This window comes from Salvelinus sp. IW2-2015, linkage group LG14, assembly GCF_002910315.2.
Source record: "Salvelinus sp. IW2-2015 linkage group LG14, ASM291031v2, whole genome shotgun sequence".
NCBI classification, from domain to species: Eukaryota; Metazoa; Chordata; class Actinopteri; order Salmoniformes; family Salmonidae; genus Salvelinus; species Salvelinus sp. IW2-2015.
This window is the reverse complement of record NC_036854.1, coordinates 8,612,642-8,630,696: the sequence shown is the minus strand read 5'-3', so window position 1 is coordinate 8,630,696 and position 18,055 is coordinate 8,612,642. Positions and strand designations below refer to the sequence as shown.

The 18,055-nt window shown below is 42.7% G+C and overlaps 1 protein-coding gene and 1 non-coding gene across 2 annotated transcripts in view; both read left to right on the top strand.

Moving 5' to 3' along the window:
• The first annotated feature begins 6,323 nt into the window (after positions 1–6,323).
• trnal-uaa (transfer RNA leucine (anticodon UAA)) lies at positions 6,324–6,406 on the top strand. Its single transcript has one exon. It is a non-coding gene; the product is annotated as a tRNA-Leu (tRNA).
• A 2,457-nt stretch (positions 6,407–8,863) lies between these two features.
• Positions 8,864–18,055, top strand: part of LOC111972651 (utrophin-like) — a 74,529-nt gene continuing 65,337 nt past the window's right edge. Inside the window, exons 1-2 of the mRNA XM_023999674.3 lie at positions 8,864–9,335; positions 10,974–11,148. Of these exons, the coding sequence (XP_023855442.1) occupies positions 11,067–11,148 (82 nt within the window). The 5' untranslated portion in view covers positions 8,864–9,335; positions 10,974–11,066. The remainder of the gene's footprint in view (positions 9,336–10,973; positions 11,149–18,055) is intronic.

Here is an 18,055-nt window from a genome sequence, read left to right as displayed (position 1 = left end):
AAGTCCTTCACCAGATCACTGTCGGGGGTCACCATATAAGGGATTTGCGTCAATTCAAATCTGGTATCAGGAYAAAATGTGATTCAGAGTCACCGAATATACTTTAAGTATTTTTATTAAACTCAAGCGATAAATGGTAAATGCAATTTTCATATATACGGGTTCACTGTAACACCTCGCAGGGTAGAACAGGGAACTGGCAGGATGTAAGTAAACAGCTGTTCTTATACTGTGATAGACGTAGTTCCAACCCGTCTGTTGGCCTATCACAGCAGAGGCTGAGCGTGGTTTAAACTTGCTCAGCCTATCGCCGGCGCTCAGGCTGGTCCCAGCCTCTTGGCGCTCCTTGGTGTCCGGCGCTGTTGCTGTGTAGATTACGCTCCCACACCCTAGAGACAGGTCAGACAGTTCTGTAACATTGTTTGAGCTATTTGCACCTGCATAGAAAGCATACTGTTCTCGCTCAAGGTTAACCACAGCTTCTCAGCACACTATCTGGGGCAAAATGTTACTTCCAGCACACACAGACACCCAGGCGCCCAGGCTAACAGTTGCTAATATTCAATTATAGCGCAATAAACACAGATCCTCACACTATCATTGCGAAGCAGAATTCACCACGTGTTGGATTGTTCACCCACTAATAAGGAACGTGAGCTGTGTTTAGACCGTCGTGAGAAAGGTTAGTTTTACCCTTTCTGATGATGTGTTATTGCAATAGTAATCTTGCTCAGTACGAGAGGAACCGCAGGTTCAGACATTTGGTGTACTTGATTGGCTGAGGAGCCAATGGTGCGAAGCTACCATCTGTGGGATTATGACTGAACGCCTCTAAGTCAGAATCCCCCCTAAACGTAAGGATACCGTAGTGCGGTGGATCTTCGGTTGGCCGGGATAACCTGCCTCTTTTGGCAGGTGAGTAGAGCCGTTCGTGACGGGGTTGGGGTGCGGCCGGATGAGTTGCCGCCCCTCTCCTGATGCGCACCGCATGTTTGTGGGGAACCTGGTGCTAAATCACTCGTAGACGACCTGATTCTGGGTCAGGGTTTCGTACTTAGCAGAGCAGCTCACTCGCTGCGATCTATTGAAAGTCAAGGCGTCTTCCTCCACCATCCTCCTTCTTTACTTACAGGTTACCAGGTGCATGTAGAAGTGCCAGGGGCCAGACACCAGACACAGAGTGTGAGAGAGTCCAGGCAGGCGGGTACAAGGCATAAGACATTGACATTGGGCTCTGGATAGGTAGGGGGCTAGGTGGTGGTTGCCCATCCGCCCGGGCCCGTCCTCTGTTGGGACTGTGAGTCAGGTTGGGACTCGCTGTGGAAGTCAAAAGGTCACCAGGTGCACGAGGAGGCTTCCCCCAAGGCGGGGGGCACTCAGAGTCCGAGCAGGGGCGGCCGGACTCAGCGGCTGGGGGCAGCACTCAGGCCATGGAGGTTGGAGTGGACACTTAGTCTGTGAGCAGAAAAAAGCGGGAGCATAGAGTCGCCAGGAGCACAGAGCCTGTTTCGGGTTAGCAGGTGCACAGAGGATGTTTCGGGTTACTAGGTGCACGTGGTTCCTGACAGCGGGACTATAGACATTTCAGTAATTCCAGGGAGTAAGCTATACTCTAAGGCCAAGGGAGAGGGGAGTTGACCGGGTAGGGAGAGTAGGTGTGGAGGCCTGGAGGTCTGTAGTTCCAGGGAGTAAGCTATACACTCTCAGGCACAGGGAGAGAGCAGGCAGGCGGGCAGGGACTGTAGGCCAGGAGTCAGAGGTCACCAGGTCAAAGGGGGCCTGTATTATGAAGGTCAGGAAGGCCCCAGGGAGAAGGCCCAAGTGAATAGGTGTGTGAGTGACACTGTCCTTCAGGGGGGCAGAGCAGGCAAATTAATGTAAACTTGTGTGTGAGATTAAAATGGACAAACTAAAGGGTGTGCAATGTGTAGGCCCACCGAGTGTATATTCTGAACCTTGTTTGAAGTCAGTAGGTCACATGACCAAGGAGCTATTGAAATTAGAACGTTTGAAAATGTATGTAAAAACATGTGTGATGAAAATGGACAAACTAAAGGGTGTGCAATATAGAAGGGTAGTCAGTGGACATTGGGAGCTATTGAAATTAGAAACATTGAACACATTGAAAACCCATGTAAAATTGTGTGAGATGAAAATGGACAAACTAAAGGGCATGCAATGTGTAGGGCTCACATTTCCACATGTTTATTAGCGTTGCAAAGTTATTGTCCAAATCGTGAAAATAAGACCTGCGCAATGCTGTGCGCAATTTTTCCAACATGACACTTATTTGGAGTCTGCCAATATCCAGCCTGAAACTGTTTTTACCTCAGTGCCTCAGAGTATGTTTGGAGTATTTATTTCTCGCACATAAGGACAAGCTGACCAATATAATTGGTCAACTTTTGTACTATGGGGATAGTAGATTGACATAGGCTAGTGCTTTTGCTGTTTTTTACTCAACTTGTTGGCAGAGGAAAAGTAATGTGGACAGTTCTTCTATATGGAAGGCCAAAAGTTTCAAATAGTCGTACCCGGAACACGCCTTAACACTTGTAATTATCATTTTTCACTTGCTATTTTCAAGCGTCAAATGTCATTTTTTGTACTCGTGATTTTTTTCACCTGTCCAGTGTGTGTTTACAGGCGACTTGAACACCTGTTATGGGCATTTTTACACTCGTTCATTACACCTGTTCAGTGTGCATTTACAGGTGATTAGAACGCTTGTTATGGGTATTTTACATGCGTTCATTACACCTGTTCAGCCTATTGGGCAAGGAATGGCGTTTTTGTAGTTGTTTTTGGATAATTGCCGAAAACAACTTATTTAGTAGCTAACGTCACATTTTGTGATTTAAAAAAAAGCACATTAAAGGCTTCATAATTCAGAAAGATATTTTTCATTTTAATTAGCTATACATCATTTTTCCTTGTCTGAAGTATCAAGTGTGTGTATATATATATATATATATATAAATTGTGACTCTTTCCATCCACCAGATGGGATTGTTTTGCGAAAAGTACCTACTTTTCCAAAACCCCATTTGTTTGAAAAATTTAAGCAATAATAGTCACTATACTTTCCAAACCACAAAGGCTGAATTAAAATGTTTTCTAAAAAATCATTTATAAACTGTTACGGAGGCAAGACCAGGGAGCACAACATTTGAGATAAATAAGCTTCTTGTGCCTATGGAAAATGTCTGGGATCTTTGATTTCAGCTCATGAGACCAACACTTTACATGTTGCATTTTGTATATACATCCATGTGAAAATGTGGTGCAAACTGAGACGTCACTGCTCTGGCTAGCCGTCTGTCCAGTACATAACATGCACATATCTAATGTTATCTTTTAAGGCTACTTCTGCACAGTTTATTTCGTCATTGATAGGATGTACGTTTATCCTACTTATTCCCTGACATTGTCCAAGTTCTCATTAAGGGAAATAAACATTTACAGTAGACATTTCCCCGATCATAGCCTAGCTCAAAACTAATGAGACTGTTTCAGCATGTAAAAAGTAACAGTACAAAACTGTACTGCAGATGCTTGAGTACTTTACATTTCCTAGAACTAACAACTTTATCAGATAGACATTTTCAGGAAAAACAACTCATTTAGCAAGCCAATAAAATACCTATTGCATGGTTCAACCTTGAAATATAGCTACTCAAGATAGAGATCTTACCTTTTTATATCTGTAGCAGTTTTCTCTCACCTTGTCTGGGCACTGCAACAGCCAGATCTTATTCCCCCTTCTCTATTGTCTAGATTCTGCAGGGAGCTAGCATGTTCTCCTAAAACATTAGCTAATAGCTAAGTTAGCCAACTTGAGCAAATAAATCTCAGCTTGCTAATTAGCAAAGCCAACCAATTACACAACAAATATACACAAAGTAAATAATTATTTTCTAAATTAATGTTAGTCTCAGCCAAATGACAAGTACAAAGAACTATTGCTCTGTCCCACAACGTAACAACCATTAGTTACAGGCTAGACAGAAGACTATTGCTAGTTAGCTAATTAGCCATGTTATTTCAATGAAAATAAGCTAGCTCGCCAGCGTCAGCTTTGTAGTTGTAATGCTATATGGAAAAATATGTTTTAATTTCTTCCTCCAATTGTCAACAATGCCAAATTTTAACAATTTGATCCATATTTAGAAACATCTCCTCCCTCCCTGAGTAAGCGATTCGTCGCAACAGGCCGGAAGTCAAACAAAGTCAAACTCACTGAAATTGAGGTGGGACAGGCTACACTGTGGTACTTTCAGACGTATGAAATGTACCCGTTACTACACAGGCGCTCAGAACGTGTGCAATGGCAGAATTTCACGAGTCTGAAAGTACAATATTCAAACATTCTAATCACCTGTAAATGTACACTGAACAGGTGCAATGAACACGTGTAAAAATGCCCATACGACTTCAATATGCGCCTAGGAATTCGATAAGGATGCGCTGTTGCATCCTAGATGACAGTCTTCACTTGTACCCTACCTCGGAGCTGCGTTGCCTGTGAGACAGATTTTGCTAGCTAGATCTTTTGTGTTTCAGATAGCCATGTGTCAGACACATTTGGCACTTTTGACACTTTCGGAACTGCCCGGGTGAGGACCATAGTAGTAGATAAGTTGCTGAACATTATTTCACTTGTATGGCCTGCTTGTTTAGAACGTTTGCAAAAACAATATGAATATATATATCTAATCTAGCCTTAAGCGCGGTATGCACAAGATCGCTAACGTTAGCCAGAGATACGTATATAATGAGGAGATGCTCATGTCTCCTCCCTAAAAATGGGAGTCATCCCAAAGCGGAAGGCAGGCTACAAGCTTGGGTTAGTTATACACAATTTTGGTTTAGGCAGATATGTTTTATAGTAAACCAAGATAGACCACAGCCTGTCGTTTCCAATGGGAACAAATTAGTCATAGTGGGCACAACAAGCAAGGAGGTGGGCAGAGCCAAGCACGAGGTAGCGAGATCCTATTGGCCCGTTCTAGCACGCATCTGTATATTTCCGTTGGAGAACGCCTACTATGTGAAGTGCGCGTGTGCAATGACTCAATTTGCCTTTGCACGCCTTCTAAACAACGCGATTTTTAAAAACTTTGGCAAATAGTAAGTATACAACATTTTGTCCACTCTGTTCATAACATATTATAGTTTTAGTAACAGAAAACTGTATTGATATCAAAAGTTTCATCGATGAGAAAATCTGCTGAATGTCGGGAAAAATCCATCTCCTTCCATCTTCTCCCACTGGCTGCCTTTCACTACCATATTTGGTAGTGAGGGGTAAAGCCAAGCGGATGCTTCACATGTATACATCCGGTGAAATATCTCTCATTGTTCTATCTGTGGCTTAGGGGTGTGTTCGTAAATTCAATCTGGAGTGCCAGAGAACAAATTCTGGGCGTTCGTAAATTCAGAGTATTGTCAGATTGTCCGTTCGTAAATTCAGAGCGCACACTGGACGCTCTGGCCGAGGAGTAGGGTTGATCAGAGCTTTCTGACCTCACAACGGTAGTCAAGCACCCGAGGTAACTAGCTAATGTTGGCTAGCTTGCTAGCTACTTCCAGACACAAATGAGAGAACACCTCACTCTGACCATTTTACTCGCCCCAGCAGAGCTGGTTAGGCTGTTTTCTAGAGCGTTGGTGACTGTAACTGTGCTGCTGGCAACAATTTAATTACGCTTTTTTTGCCGACGTTTATTGACACTGGCCATATTCAACGGGTGTTGAGCGTTCGTAAATTCGTCAGTCATAGTTATTCTGCGCTCAGGCGAGTGCTCCTGAAAGCGGAGTAGATAGCCAGAGTGAATTTACGAACGCACCTATAGATCTTCAAATTTTGCCCATATATCTGGCCTTATTGTGGACAGATTTTGGCGAGAGTTAAACATCTCGCTTCGCATCTTCCTCTCTTCGTTAGTTTGCTAGCTACAATTACAATAATATGGCTAGCTACAATAGGTAGACTGCATGTGTATGCTAGCTAGTTTGCCAGCTAGCTATGACCTAAGAGTGAAATTAAGCTGCACAAATAATTATATTTAGACTTGTCTTGAAATGTGAATCCTGCGTTTGCTTAAGTTGAATAGTAGCCAGCTAATAGCTTAACTAGCAAACGATAGCATATCAGTTATCGAGGGTTCCTTGGTAGCTCATCGTCTGTTTCATGCAGCTGCCGTGTTGAAATGGATGGCTCGGCAAACTGTACAAACATATGAAAAGTCTGCGTATTAACGTCAATGGGTAACTTTCCAGCAACTTTATTTATCAATACGTCGTTGCAGTAAGGTGTGTATACCAGGATGGCCGAGTGGTTAAGGCGTTGGACTTAAGATCCAATGGACATATGTCCGCGTGGGTTCGAACCCCACTCCTGGTAGAAAGTTTTGCTCAAGGAAAGCACTTCCATCGAAAATATGCGGCGTTGTTATTCAATTGAATTGGTTGTGGTAAACGGTTTGTACTGTAGTGTGTTTAGTCTGTCACATGCTGCAGTCAGTCTGTCGCAATAAACAACATTAAAACGTTAGAGCGTAATCTGGCTACACTTTCAGTGTGTTACATTGTAACAACGTAATCCGGCAACACTTTCAGTGTGTTACATTAAAACATTATATCTGATAGTTGGGCTGCTGTTATTGTAACACCTTCATGTCACATAAGAAGCAGTTGAATATATTAACTGACTATAAATGTCTTGTTTATGTCAAATGATAAAGTGTAGCCAAGGCTACCCCCTACTGGTCAATAAAATATATTGCCTTGATTCTCTACGATGTAATAACCTAATGTTGTTGTAATAAAAACGGTGGGTTATGATGTTTGCTTTACAAAAAAAGTATATAATGTGCTGATTGTTGAAATAAGCAACATGTACTTGACTTTTACTTGTATTTTACTCACGAGCTTCACGCCACATCTCTATTTAGAATATTTTTACAGTAAGCCTAGGCCCTAATATTTAATCAATGAATAAATGACAAGACTAGATGTATCCTGCTGGACACAAGGGGGCGCTAGAACTCCTTTATGTGTAGGCCTGCACTACATGCCCTTTCAATTTCATAATTGTCAGGCCAGCGGCACCACATTTTTTTTTTGGATTTAACCTTTATTTCACTAGGCAAGTCAGTTAAGACTAAATTCTTATTTACAATGACAGCCTACACCAGCCAAACCCGGACGATGCTGGGCCAATTGTGCGCCACCCTATGGGACTCCCAATCATGGCCGGTTGTGATAGAGCCTGGATCATCTCCATCACAGAATAATAATTAGAGCAGTATTATATATCTCAGAAAGCAACACTTTATCCTAGGTTTACATATATCTATGTAACTACACAGTAATATAACAGGTAGAGTTACATGATAACGGATTTGTACATGTAAGAGTGGTGAAACTTATTGCAATATCTGAGACAGATACTGCTGCCGGTGTATTCAAAGTGTAATATTAAATGTTGACTTAGCATGTAACGGTGACCTGTCATCTGCCTTTATGTGGCCCATCATGAGGCTGCATTTGGCCTATTGTTATTTTCCATTCAAATCAACTACTCTCTCCAACTGGTTTATAGGTCAGGATAGGTCTTACATTCCATCTTCATTTTGCAGTCTTCCTCCCAGGTCGGCTCATTTTACCTGTGCGGTTACCTGACACCTGTGCAAGGGCCCTGCTGAGCGCTCATTTGTGCAATCAATCCTCTTCTATGGTCTGCGCGAGGAAGCGCACACAAAGAGGCAGTGACAACTGAAACGAGGGAGGGAGAGCGGACAAGGCAACATCACTAAAGCCACCGAGGCCCAGGCAGAGGATGTTGTTTAGATTTCCATTAGGCCTACTCAACCTTGACCAGCAATGGTTGCCTTTGGGATGTTGGCCTTTAATATCAATTATATATTTAGGCCAATCCTAGATAGGCTTACTCATTATTAATTATCTATGTGTGTGTGTCTGATTAACTCAAGATAAAGGAAAGGAAAACCTAATTCAAAGGGATGAATGTGAAACATGCACCACTGTCATTGTTTCTAGTTGATCCCAGAAGAGCTATCCACACCTGTAAACTACACTGCTATCAAATATTTTTCCACCTACCTTGATGATCTTCAAACTGTTGACATGCAACCATGTTTCATAAACGCACATCATCAATAATTTCAGATTGCATATCTCATAGTTACAATATAGTTATAACATATAGGATATAGGCCTACTGTATAGGGTATGTTGCATTGTCAATGTCAACAGTTGAATGTCATTGGGGCTTTTGCTTTTTTGTAACATGTAACCGCTCTGAGATATCAAGCATCTTCAGTGGCATGGAATGTATCGCCTTGACTGCAGACAAATGCACAAAGCATTGGTTTTATACTATTATTTGAGACATTGGAAGGCAAACAACAATAGCAGCCCAAGTTCTATTAGCCCTAGTCCATGTGAAATGAGTGGCCTAATCAAACTAAATCAATAATAATTAACCAATAACCACAAGATCCATTTATTTGAGATAAAGTGACACAACAGAAAAACACATAAATTGTATTTTGGGTACGGTTACATCTTAACATTTTTGATTGAGTTGGTTTCCACACGCGATTCAAAAGTTTTCATATCCTTCGTCGGGGGAACCACCGTCATGGCTGGAAAGAGTACAGCTTTAATTTTTTTTGCAGTTGAGCTAACCACTGTCCTTCACCTAACCTGCCACGTTAATTATCCTAACCCGCTCCGGAAATTATCTTAACCTGCTACGAAAATTAAACTATGACAAAAACTGTTGGCCTGTCCATTCCAGTCAAAACCGGGAACCAACTCAAGCGCGTGTGCGCGCGGTCACGTGACGCCGACCGCGCCATGTTTCCATCTGCGCGTCAGAAGTTTGCGGGCAGGCAGGGAAAGGTAGCAACAGGAACAAAGTTTGGGACGGACTCCCTCGTTAGCAGAGCGGGTTTCTCCCGTAAAATGAGCTAACATTTTTTCATCAACAAAAAAACTGAACACACCCGATAACCATCAGGAAGACAACGGACCCACAAACAGCAGTTTCTTAGATGCTTTGGAAAATCGCTATTGTGAAGTGTGTTGATGTGCTGGACTGTGCTTTTTTTTTTTGCATAGTTTGGAGTGCCCCCGCCTCTTAAAATGGCTTAAAGGTCCTCGTGTTGATATATTTTAACATTTAAGATAGGGTATTTTTGTTAGCTTGTAATTTTTCACAAATACAGCGAACTTTTAAATATATATTTTTGTGCCAAAATACGCGGATTTTCCACGATCGCGCCCCCTGATTGACAGGAGCGAAGGTGAGTGTGATTTGTTTTGCAAACACTCGAGATGAAAATATGGCTACATAGTAGCCGAAATAGGCTATCATTATTTACGCCAATACACTCAAGAAAACACAATGTAGCCTACTTGCCAAATCAATAAATCATCTATTGTCTGAGATTGTGTAAGGACCTTGTGATCCAACTAGCAATGCATTGTTTCTTTATCATTTCTTGAACCACTTGTTGAATCATATTTGCTGTTTTTGCAAGTGTAACAGTGCCATATCCCATAGTTCAAAAGAGTCTGCTAGCCACATATTTGTAATGTTCGTGCTAATCTGATCGGATTAAAATGACATGAGTATTGGCCCGGAAAATTGCAGACATTGGTGCCATTCAAAGCAAACGATTCGTGTTAATAAGATATTTATAACTGGGTATAGCTACAACTGTATACTTTAGTGCAATCATTTCTACATATGCTTGCTATTTAATGCAATTTACTGAAACGTTTGAAGGCCCTTTAATTTGGCTAAACTAGTCGACTGGGTCCGTTGCTGATGTTTTTTGCCTTCGGTTGTCAAAGCAACTTTAATTTTTGGAGGAGGAACTGAAATTGAGAAGACACTGGCCAATTGGTTTTTCTGTTTTTCATCTTTACAGATACTATATTTGGATGCTTACATCACTCCCCAAGCATTAATACTTAGGCTAGTTACAGATAAAAACGTGTCCCTATTGAGTCTTCTTTCCTCTCATGGTAGAGACATATTAGTGTTATTCAAATGAACTTTGTGGTCTTATGAAGGGTTTATTTTTGTATAATTTTTTAAAACCTTTATTTAACTAGGCAAGTCAGTTAAGAAAAAAAAATCTTATTTATTAACTGAACTACTTAAACTCTTCATAAGGTATACAATGTAAAGTGTTGATGTATGCCAATGACATTACCGTTCAACTATTATGGATGAACTGTGGTAACAGATTTAGTTAACTTTGACCTCAATTTCTATTATAACCTCCAATTAATACTCTGCCAAACGTCATCCTTCTCTGATTTGCTCAGTAAGATCACATAACAGTCCCATTAAATGTGTACATGACAAATCACAGCACAACTCACCACATAGAGGTCAAATTATTTCAAGTACATGATTTGTGAAAACAGCTCTTTGGATAATAATGGATGGAGTTGTCCTGTGTTTAGTGTAGAGAGAGGTGAGATCACGCTCTGCTTGTAGGCCAGGTCAACAACCTCGCTTTGTGCACTCTCACAACACACACACAGCTGTCAGTTTATCCTGTGTCGCGGAACAACCTTTCCCCTCAGCCTCTTTGGCATGGCCCTACACCTGTGTGTGTAAGGTGTGTGTGTCAGTGGGGTATGGTGAGAAAGTCTTCCATTTTAATGAGGAGTCTCATCTTCTTACTTCTGCAGGGCAGCTGCATTTAACCATCACACAATTTTTCTAGCTGTCTTATAAAACAGGAGAGTTCTGTTGTGGTCATAGTTCTCCGACACATATGGATGAGTAGAACAGACCAATGTTTTTTCATGTGATGTTATTAGACAAGACCAGATTCAATCAACCAACCAAGCTAGGCCTCAATAGCATCCAAGGTAATAATAAGTAGTTAAAAACTTTCAGTACATTTGTTTTTCATATTTAGGTGACGTTGGATCTGAAGAAGTGGGACTCCTTTTAAAAAGTTAACAGATTAACATTCTAACGGAGGTAAACAGACAAGGACCTGGTGGACAAAATGGCTACCATGGCGTCACCTGGCGACGCTATCGAGGAAGCAGCCAATGATGAGTTCAATGACATCATCAAATGGAGATCTGGTACGTCCAATCATTGACCTCTTAATTAGTCAAAAGCATTTATCTTTTGGCGCATTGTCCTTGTTGGCAATGGCTGAGTCAACTGATGATACTTGTTTAGTAGTGTGTGTGTGTCATGCATTCCACATGAGGTCAGATAAGATATGACCGTGTGTGTGTGTGTGTGTGTGTGTGTGTGTGTGTGTGTGTGTGTGTGTGTGTGTGTTGAGAATCAAGTGACTGTGATTGTGTGTGTGTGTGTGTGTTGCTTGTACGTGTACAAAGGCATCAGTCCAAAGGATATGCTAACAAGGCCAGAAATCCTGTTTAAGGTGGATAACTTTAGTTCCCATTGTTGGAGTGACAGAAAGAGCCTATGGGAATAAGAGAGAGCAAGATATGGTTTGAGGTAAGGACTCGAGTGAGGGAGGAAGGGAGATGGGGAGGAAGGAGAGCTACAAAGACAGAGGAGAAAGAGAAAGCAAAGGGAAAAGGAGGAATGCAGGGATGGGTTACAAGCCACACCTTTCATTCCCTCTCCTTTTGAACTCATCATTCTCACAATAGTCTTGTGTCTCAGTCTTGTGTGTGTCTGTGTGTGGCATTGAGAGCCTTTTACGTGGCAGTTCTCCCATAGTGTTTGAGTGTCTTGATTGTAACAGTGATTAGGCCCAGGGTCATTGTTCTATGCAATGCTGTGCTGTGTCGTGTTGACTGTTGAAAACACTTTGAAACTGTCATCACTGGGGAGTGTCAGTGAGTGTATGCAGTCACTTTGCCACAGTTGGGAGGATATGACTGTATTAGCCCATAGGGCAGCTACAGTGGTTATCCTTTTCCCTTGTCCTGTCTCCCAGTGGTTTTAAGTTCCAGCCCTCAGAGCGGGCACTAAGCCCAGCTTTTTGGAACGCCAGCAGATTCCAGGCCAGGAATTCAACCATTCTGTTGGACTTTGTAATTTACAACGCTTGTCTCCAGACCACAATGCTTTTCTTATAAGGATTTAGGTTGCCTAGCAACCCTAAAAGTAGTGTTTTCTTTTACCGCTCAGATGGAGAATTTAGCACATAGCTGAGGCGCTCTCTGAGAAATATAGCCGATACTAGGGATGTGACAAATGGACAATTTTGCTTAATGGTTTTCCATTAAAACTTCAATGTCAATTCTTAATACAGTACCAGTCAAACGTTTGGACACACCTACAGATTCCAGGGTTTTTCTTATTTTTTTAAACTTTTTTCTACATTGTAGAGTAATAGTGAAGACATCAAATCTATGAAATAACACATATGGAATCATGTAGTAACCCAAAAAGTGTGAAACAAATCAAAATATATTTGAGATTCTTCAAAGTAACCACCTGTCACGGCCGTCGAAAGAAGAGGACCTAAGCGCAGCGTGGTCAGCGTACATATTCCTTTTTATTTTGAATGACGCCGGCAAAAACAATAAACAATACAAGAACGACCGTGAAGCTTAAGGGCTATAGTGCCACAAACAAAGACAACCTCCCACACAGAATGGAGGGAAAAGGGCTACCTAAGTATGGTTCCCAATCAGAGACAGCGATAGACAGCTGTCCCTGATTGAGAACCATACCCGGCCAAATCAAAGAAATACAAAAACATAGAAAATATAACATAGAATGCCCACCCAAATCACACCCTGACCAAACCCCCCAAATAGAGACATAAAAAGCTCTAAGGTCAGGCGTGACAGTAACCCCCCCCCCCCCCCCCCCCAAAGGTGCGGACTCTGGCCGCAAGATCTGAACCTATAGGGGAGGGTCTGGGTGGGCATCTATCCCGGGTGCGGCTCTGGTGCGGGACGTAGACCCCGCTCCACCTCTGGCTCTCACCCACTTTGGTGGCGCCTCTGGTGCGGGGACCCCCGTCCGCGACCCCGGACTGGGCACCCTCGTAGCGGGCCCCGCGACTGGGCACCCTCGTAGCGGCCCCGGACTGGCACCCTCGTAGCGGGCCCCGGACTGGGCACCCTCGTAGCGGTCCCGGACTGGCCACCCTCGTAGCGGTCCCCGGACTGGCCACCCTCGTTGCGGACCGCGGACTGGAGACCGTCGCTGGAGGCTCCGACTGGAGACCTCGCTGGAGACTCCGTCAGGCGTGACACCACCCTTTGCCTTGATGACAGCTTTGCCACACTCTTGGCATTCTCTCAACCAGCTTCATGAGGTGTCACCTGGAATGCATTTCAATTAACATGTGTGCCTTTTTTTAAAGTTAATTTGTGAATTCTTCCTTCTTAATGCGTTTGAGCCAATCAGTTGTGTTGTGACAAGTAGGTGGTATACAGAAGATAGCCCTATTTTATTAAAATACCAAGCATATTATGGCAAGAAAGGTTCAAATAAGCAAAAAGAAACAACAGTCCATCATTACTTTAAGACATGAAGGTCAGCAATTCTGAACATTTCAAGAACTTTTAATGTTTCTTCAAGTGGAGTTGCAAAAACCATCAAGCGCTGTGATGAAACTGGCTCTCATGAGGACTGCCACAGGAAAGGAAGACCCAGAGTTAGCTCTGTTGCAGAGGATAAGTTCATTAGAGTTAACTGCACCTCAGATTGCAGCCCAAATAAATGCTTCATGGGGTTCAATAACAAACACATCTCAACATCAACTGTTCAGAGGAGACTGCGTGAATCAGCCTTCAAGTACGAATTGCTGCAAAGAAACCACTACTAACAATTTTGAGATTTTTGTTTCCAAACTGCCGTGTCTTTGTGAGGTGAATGGATGATCTCCGCATGTGTGGTTCCCACCGTGAAGCATGGAGGAGGAGGTGTGATGGTTCTTTTCTGGTGACACTGTCAGTGATTTATTTAGATTTCAAGGCACACTTCACCAGCATGCTACCACAGGATTCTGCAGCGATACGCCATCCCATCTGGTTTGTGCTTAGTGGGACTGTAATTTGCTTTTCACAGGACAATGACCCAACACACCTCCAGCTGTGTAAGGGCTATTTGAGTGATGGAGTGCTGCATCAGATGACCTGGCCTCCACAATCACCCGACCTCAACCCAATTGAGATGGTTTGGATGAAGCGGACCGCAGAGTGAAGGAAAAGCAGCCAACAAGTGCTCAGCATATTAGGAACTCCTTCAAGACTGTTGAAAAGCATTCCAGGTGAAGCTGGTTGAGAGAATGCCAAGAGTGTGCAAACTGTCATCAAGGCAAAGGGTGCGTCACGCATTCAAGAGAAGAAGATGAGGACAAGTGCAGCGTATGCGTGTTAATTTAATTTAATAACCGAACACTAAACACGAAAATGACAAAACGAATAACCGAAACTGTTCTGTCTGGTACAGAATACGAACAAAAAAAACAACTACCACAAACACTGGTTGGAACAGGCTACCTAAGTATGCTCCAATCAGAGACAACGATAGACAGCTGCTCTGATTGGGACCACCCAGGCAAACACATAGAAACACACAACAAAAAGAACATAGACTGCCCACCCTAGTCAACCCTGGCTTCCCAAATAGAGAATAAAAAGCCTCTATAGCCAGGCGTAACAGGGTGCTATTTATGAAGAATCTAAAAATATTTAGATTTGTTTAACACTTTTTTGTTACTACAGGATTCCATATTGTGTAACTTCATTGTTTTTATGTCTTCGCTATTCTACAATAAAGAAAAGCCTTGAATGAGTAGTGTGTCCAGACTTTTGACTGGTACTGTATATCTCATCATCTACACACAATACCCATAATGACAAAGTGAAACAGGATTTTAGAATTTTTTGCTAATAGATATAATTACTGTGTAGTTACATAGACACACAAATACCTTATTTACGAAAGTATTCAGACCCTTTGTTATGAGACTCAAAATTGAGCTCAGGTGAATCCTTTCCATTGATCATCTTTGAGTTGTTTCTACAACTTGATTGGAGTCCAGCTGTGGTAAATTCAATTGATTGGACATGATCTGGAAAGCACACACCTGTCTATATACACTGCTCAAAAAAATAAAGGGAACACTAAAACAACACAATGTAACTCCAAGTCAATCACACTTCTGTGAATTCAAACTGTCCACTTAGGAAGCAACACTGATTTGACAATAAATTTCACATGTGTTGTGCAAATGGAATAGACAACAGGTGGAAATTATAGGCAATTAGCAAGACACCCCCAATAAAGGAGTGTTTCTGCAGGTGGTGACCACAGACCACTTCTCAGTTCTATGCTTCATGGCTGATGTTTGGTCACTTTTCAATGGTGGCGTGCTTTCACTCTAGTGGTAGCATGAGACGGAGTCTACAACCCACACAAGTGGCTCAGGTACTGCAGCTCATCTCATATGAGGGCCTGTGCAGGACGTTTGGCATTGCCAGAGAACACCAAGATTGGCAAATTCGCACTGGCGCCCTGTGCTCTTCACAGATGAAAGCAGGTTCACACTTGAGCACATGACAGACGGACAGAGTCTGGAGACGCCGTGGAGAACGTTCTGCTGCCTGCACATCCTCCAGCATGACCGGTTTGGCGTGGGTCAGTCATGGTGTGGGTGGCATTTCTTTGGGGGCCGCACAGCCCTCCATGTGCTCGCCAGAGTAGCCTGACTGCCATTAGGTACGAGATGAGATCCTCAGACCCCTTGTGAGACCATATGCTGGTGCGTTGGCCTGGGTTCCTCCTAATGCAAGACAATGCTAGACCTCATGTGGCTGGAGTGTGTCAGCAGTTCCTGCAAGAGGAAGGCATTGATGCTATGGACTGGCCCGCCCGTTCCCCAGACCTGAATCCAATTGAGCACATCTGGGACATCATGTCTCGCTCCATCCACCAACGCCACGTTGCACCACAGACTGTCCAGGAGTTGGTGGATGCTTTAGTCCAGGTCTGGGAGGATCCCTCAGGAGACCATCCGCCACCTCATCAGGAGCATGCCCAGGCGTTGTAGGGAGGTCATACAGGCACGTGGAGGCCACACACACTACTGAGSCTCATTTTGACTTGTTTTAAGGACATTACATCAAAGTTGGATCAGCCTGTAGTGTGGTTTTCCACTTTAATTTTGAGTGTGACTCCAAATCCAGACCTCCATGGGTTGATAMATTTGATTTCCATTGATCATTTTTGTGTGATTTTGTTGTCAGCACATTCAACTATGTAAAGAAAAAAGTATTTAATAAGAATATTTCATTCATTCAGATCTAGGATGTGTTATTTTAGTGTTCCCTTTATTTTTTTGAGCAGTGTATAAGGTCCCACAGTTGACAGAGCATGTCAGATCAAAAACCACACCATGAGGTCGAAGGAATTGGCCATAGAGGTCCGAAACAGGATTGTGTCGAGTAGCAGATCTTAGGGAAGGATACCAAAAAAATTCTGCAGCATTGAAGGTCCCAAAAACACAGTGGCCTCCATCATTCTTAAATGTAAGAAGTTTGGAACCGCCAAGACTCTTCCTAGAGCTGGCCGCCTGGCCAAACTGAGCAATCGGGGGAGAAGTGCCTTGGTCAGGGAGGTGACCAAGAACGCGATGGTCACTCTGACAGAGTTCCTCTGTGGAGATGGGAGAACCTTCCAGAAGGGCAACCATCTCTGCAGCACAACACAAATCAGGCCTTTATGGTAGAGTGGCCAGACGGAAGCCATTCCTCAGGAAAAGGTACATGACAGCCCACTTGGAGTTTGCCAAAAGGCACCTAAAGGACTCTCAGAACCAAGGTAAAGTTGGTTTTATATTCACACATTCGAACATTCAACCGACATTCAACAGACATTCGCCAAAATCCATAAATTTTAAAAAAAATCAATAACTAATTAATTGTTTGTCACAGAAACATAAAAATAGATATGGTTTATTCTACAAATGTCGAGCATACTTTTACAACCTTTGTTTTGAATACAAATTCCAGTTTTGATTTGATAGAAATACATAAAATCTATCAAATGCCATTTAAAGCGGTATAAATCAATAACTAATTCACCGATTGTCACAGAAACATGAAGGACTTCAGACTGGGGCGAAGGTTTACCTTCAACAAGACAATGACCCTAAGCACACAGCCAAGACAATGCAGGAGTGGCTTTGGGACAAGTCTCTGAATGTCTTTGAGTGGCCAAGCCAGAGCTCGGATTTGAACCCGATCAAATATCTCTGGAGAGATCTGAAAATAGCTGTGTAGCGACACTCCCCATCCAACCTGACAGAGCTTGTGAGGCTCTGCAGAGAAGAATGGGAGAAACTCCCCAAGCTTATAGCGTCATACCCAAGAAGACTGGAGGCTGTAATCGCTGCCAAAGGTGCTTCAACAAAGTACAGAGTAAAGGGTCTGAATACTTATGTAAATGTGTATTTCAGTTGTAAAAAAAAAAATTGCAAACATTTCTAAAAACCTGTTTTTGATTTGTCATTATTGGGTATTGTCTGTAGATTGATGAGGGAAAAAACTATTTAATCAATTTTAGAATAAGGCTGTAACGTAACAAAATGTGGAAAAAGTCAAGGGGTCTGGATACTTTCTGAATGCACTGTGTGTGTGTATGTATGTATGCGTGTGTGTGTGTGTGTAGCAGTAAGGCCCAGCAGGTAAAAAACGTCTGAGGTGATTTTCCCTCCAACAGCAGTGTGTTGGTTAGGATAAATAATCATTAACAGGGAGTAGACTCACACTTCACTGAGCTGGTGTTAAGAGAGAGGACATCAGTGTCCAGGGCCACACACACACACATACTATTTCTCTTATCAACAGAAACACTTCACATCACTGCATGCTGAAGACTTCAGCTGGGCAGTCGTTTTAAACTATGGATTCTAAACATTGATCTCACTGCAGTCAAACAGGCCTGGATCACACACATAGGCCTTCATTGTGTGTGTGCTCTTGTGTTTAATCACTGTTGTTTGCCTAAATATGGCTAGGATGTTTGTCAGATTTTATAGAGATG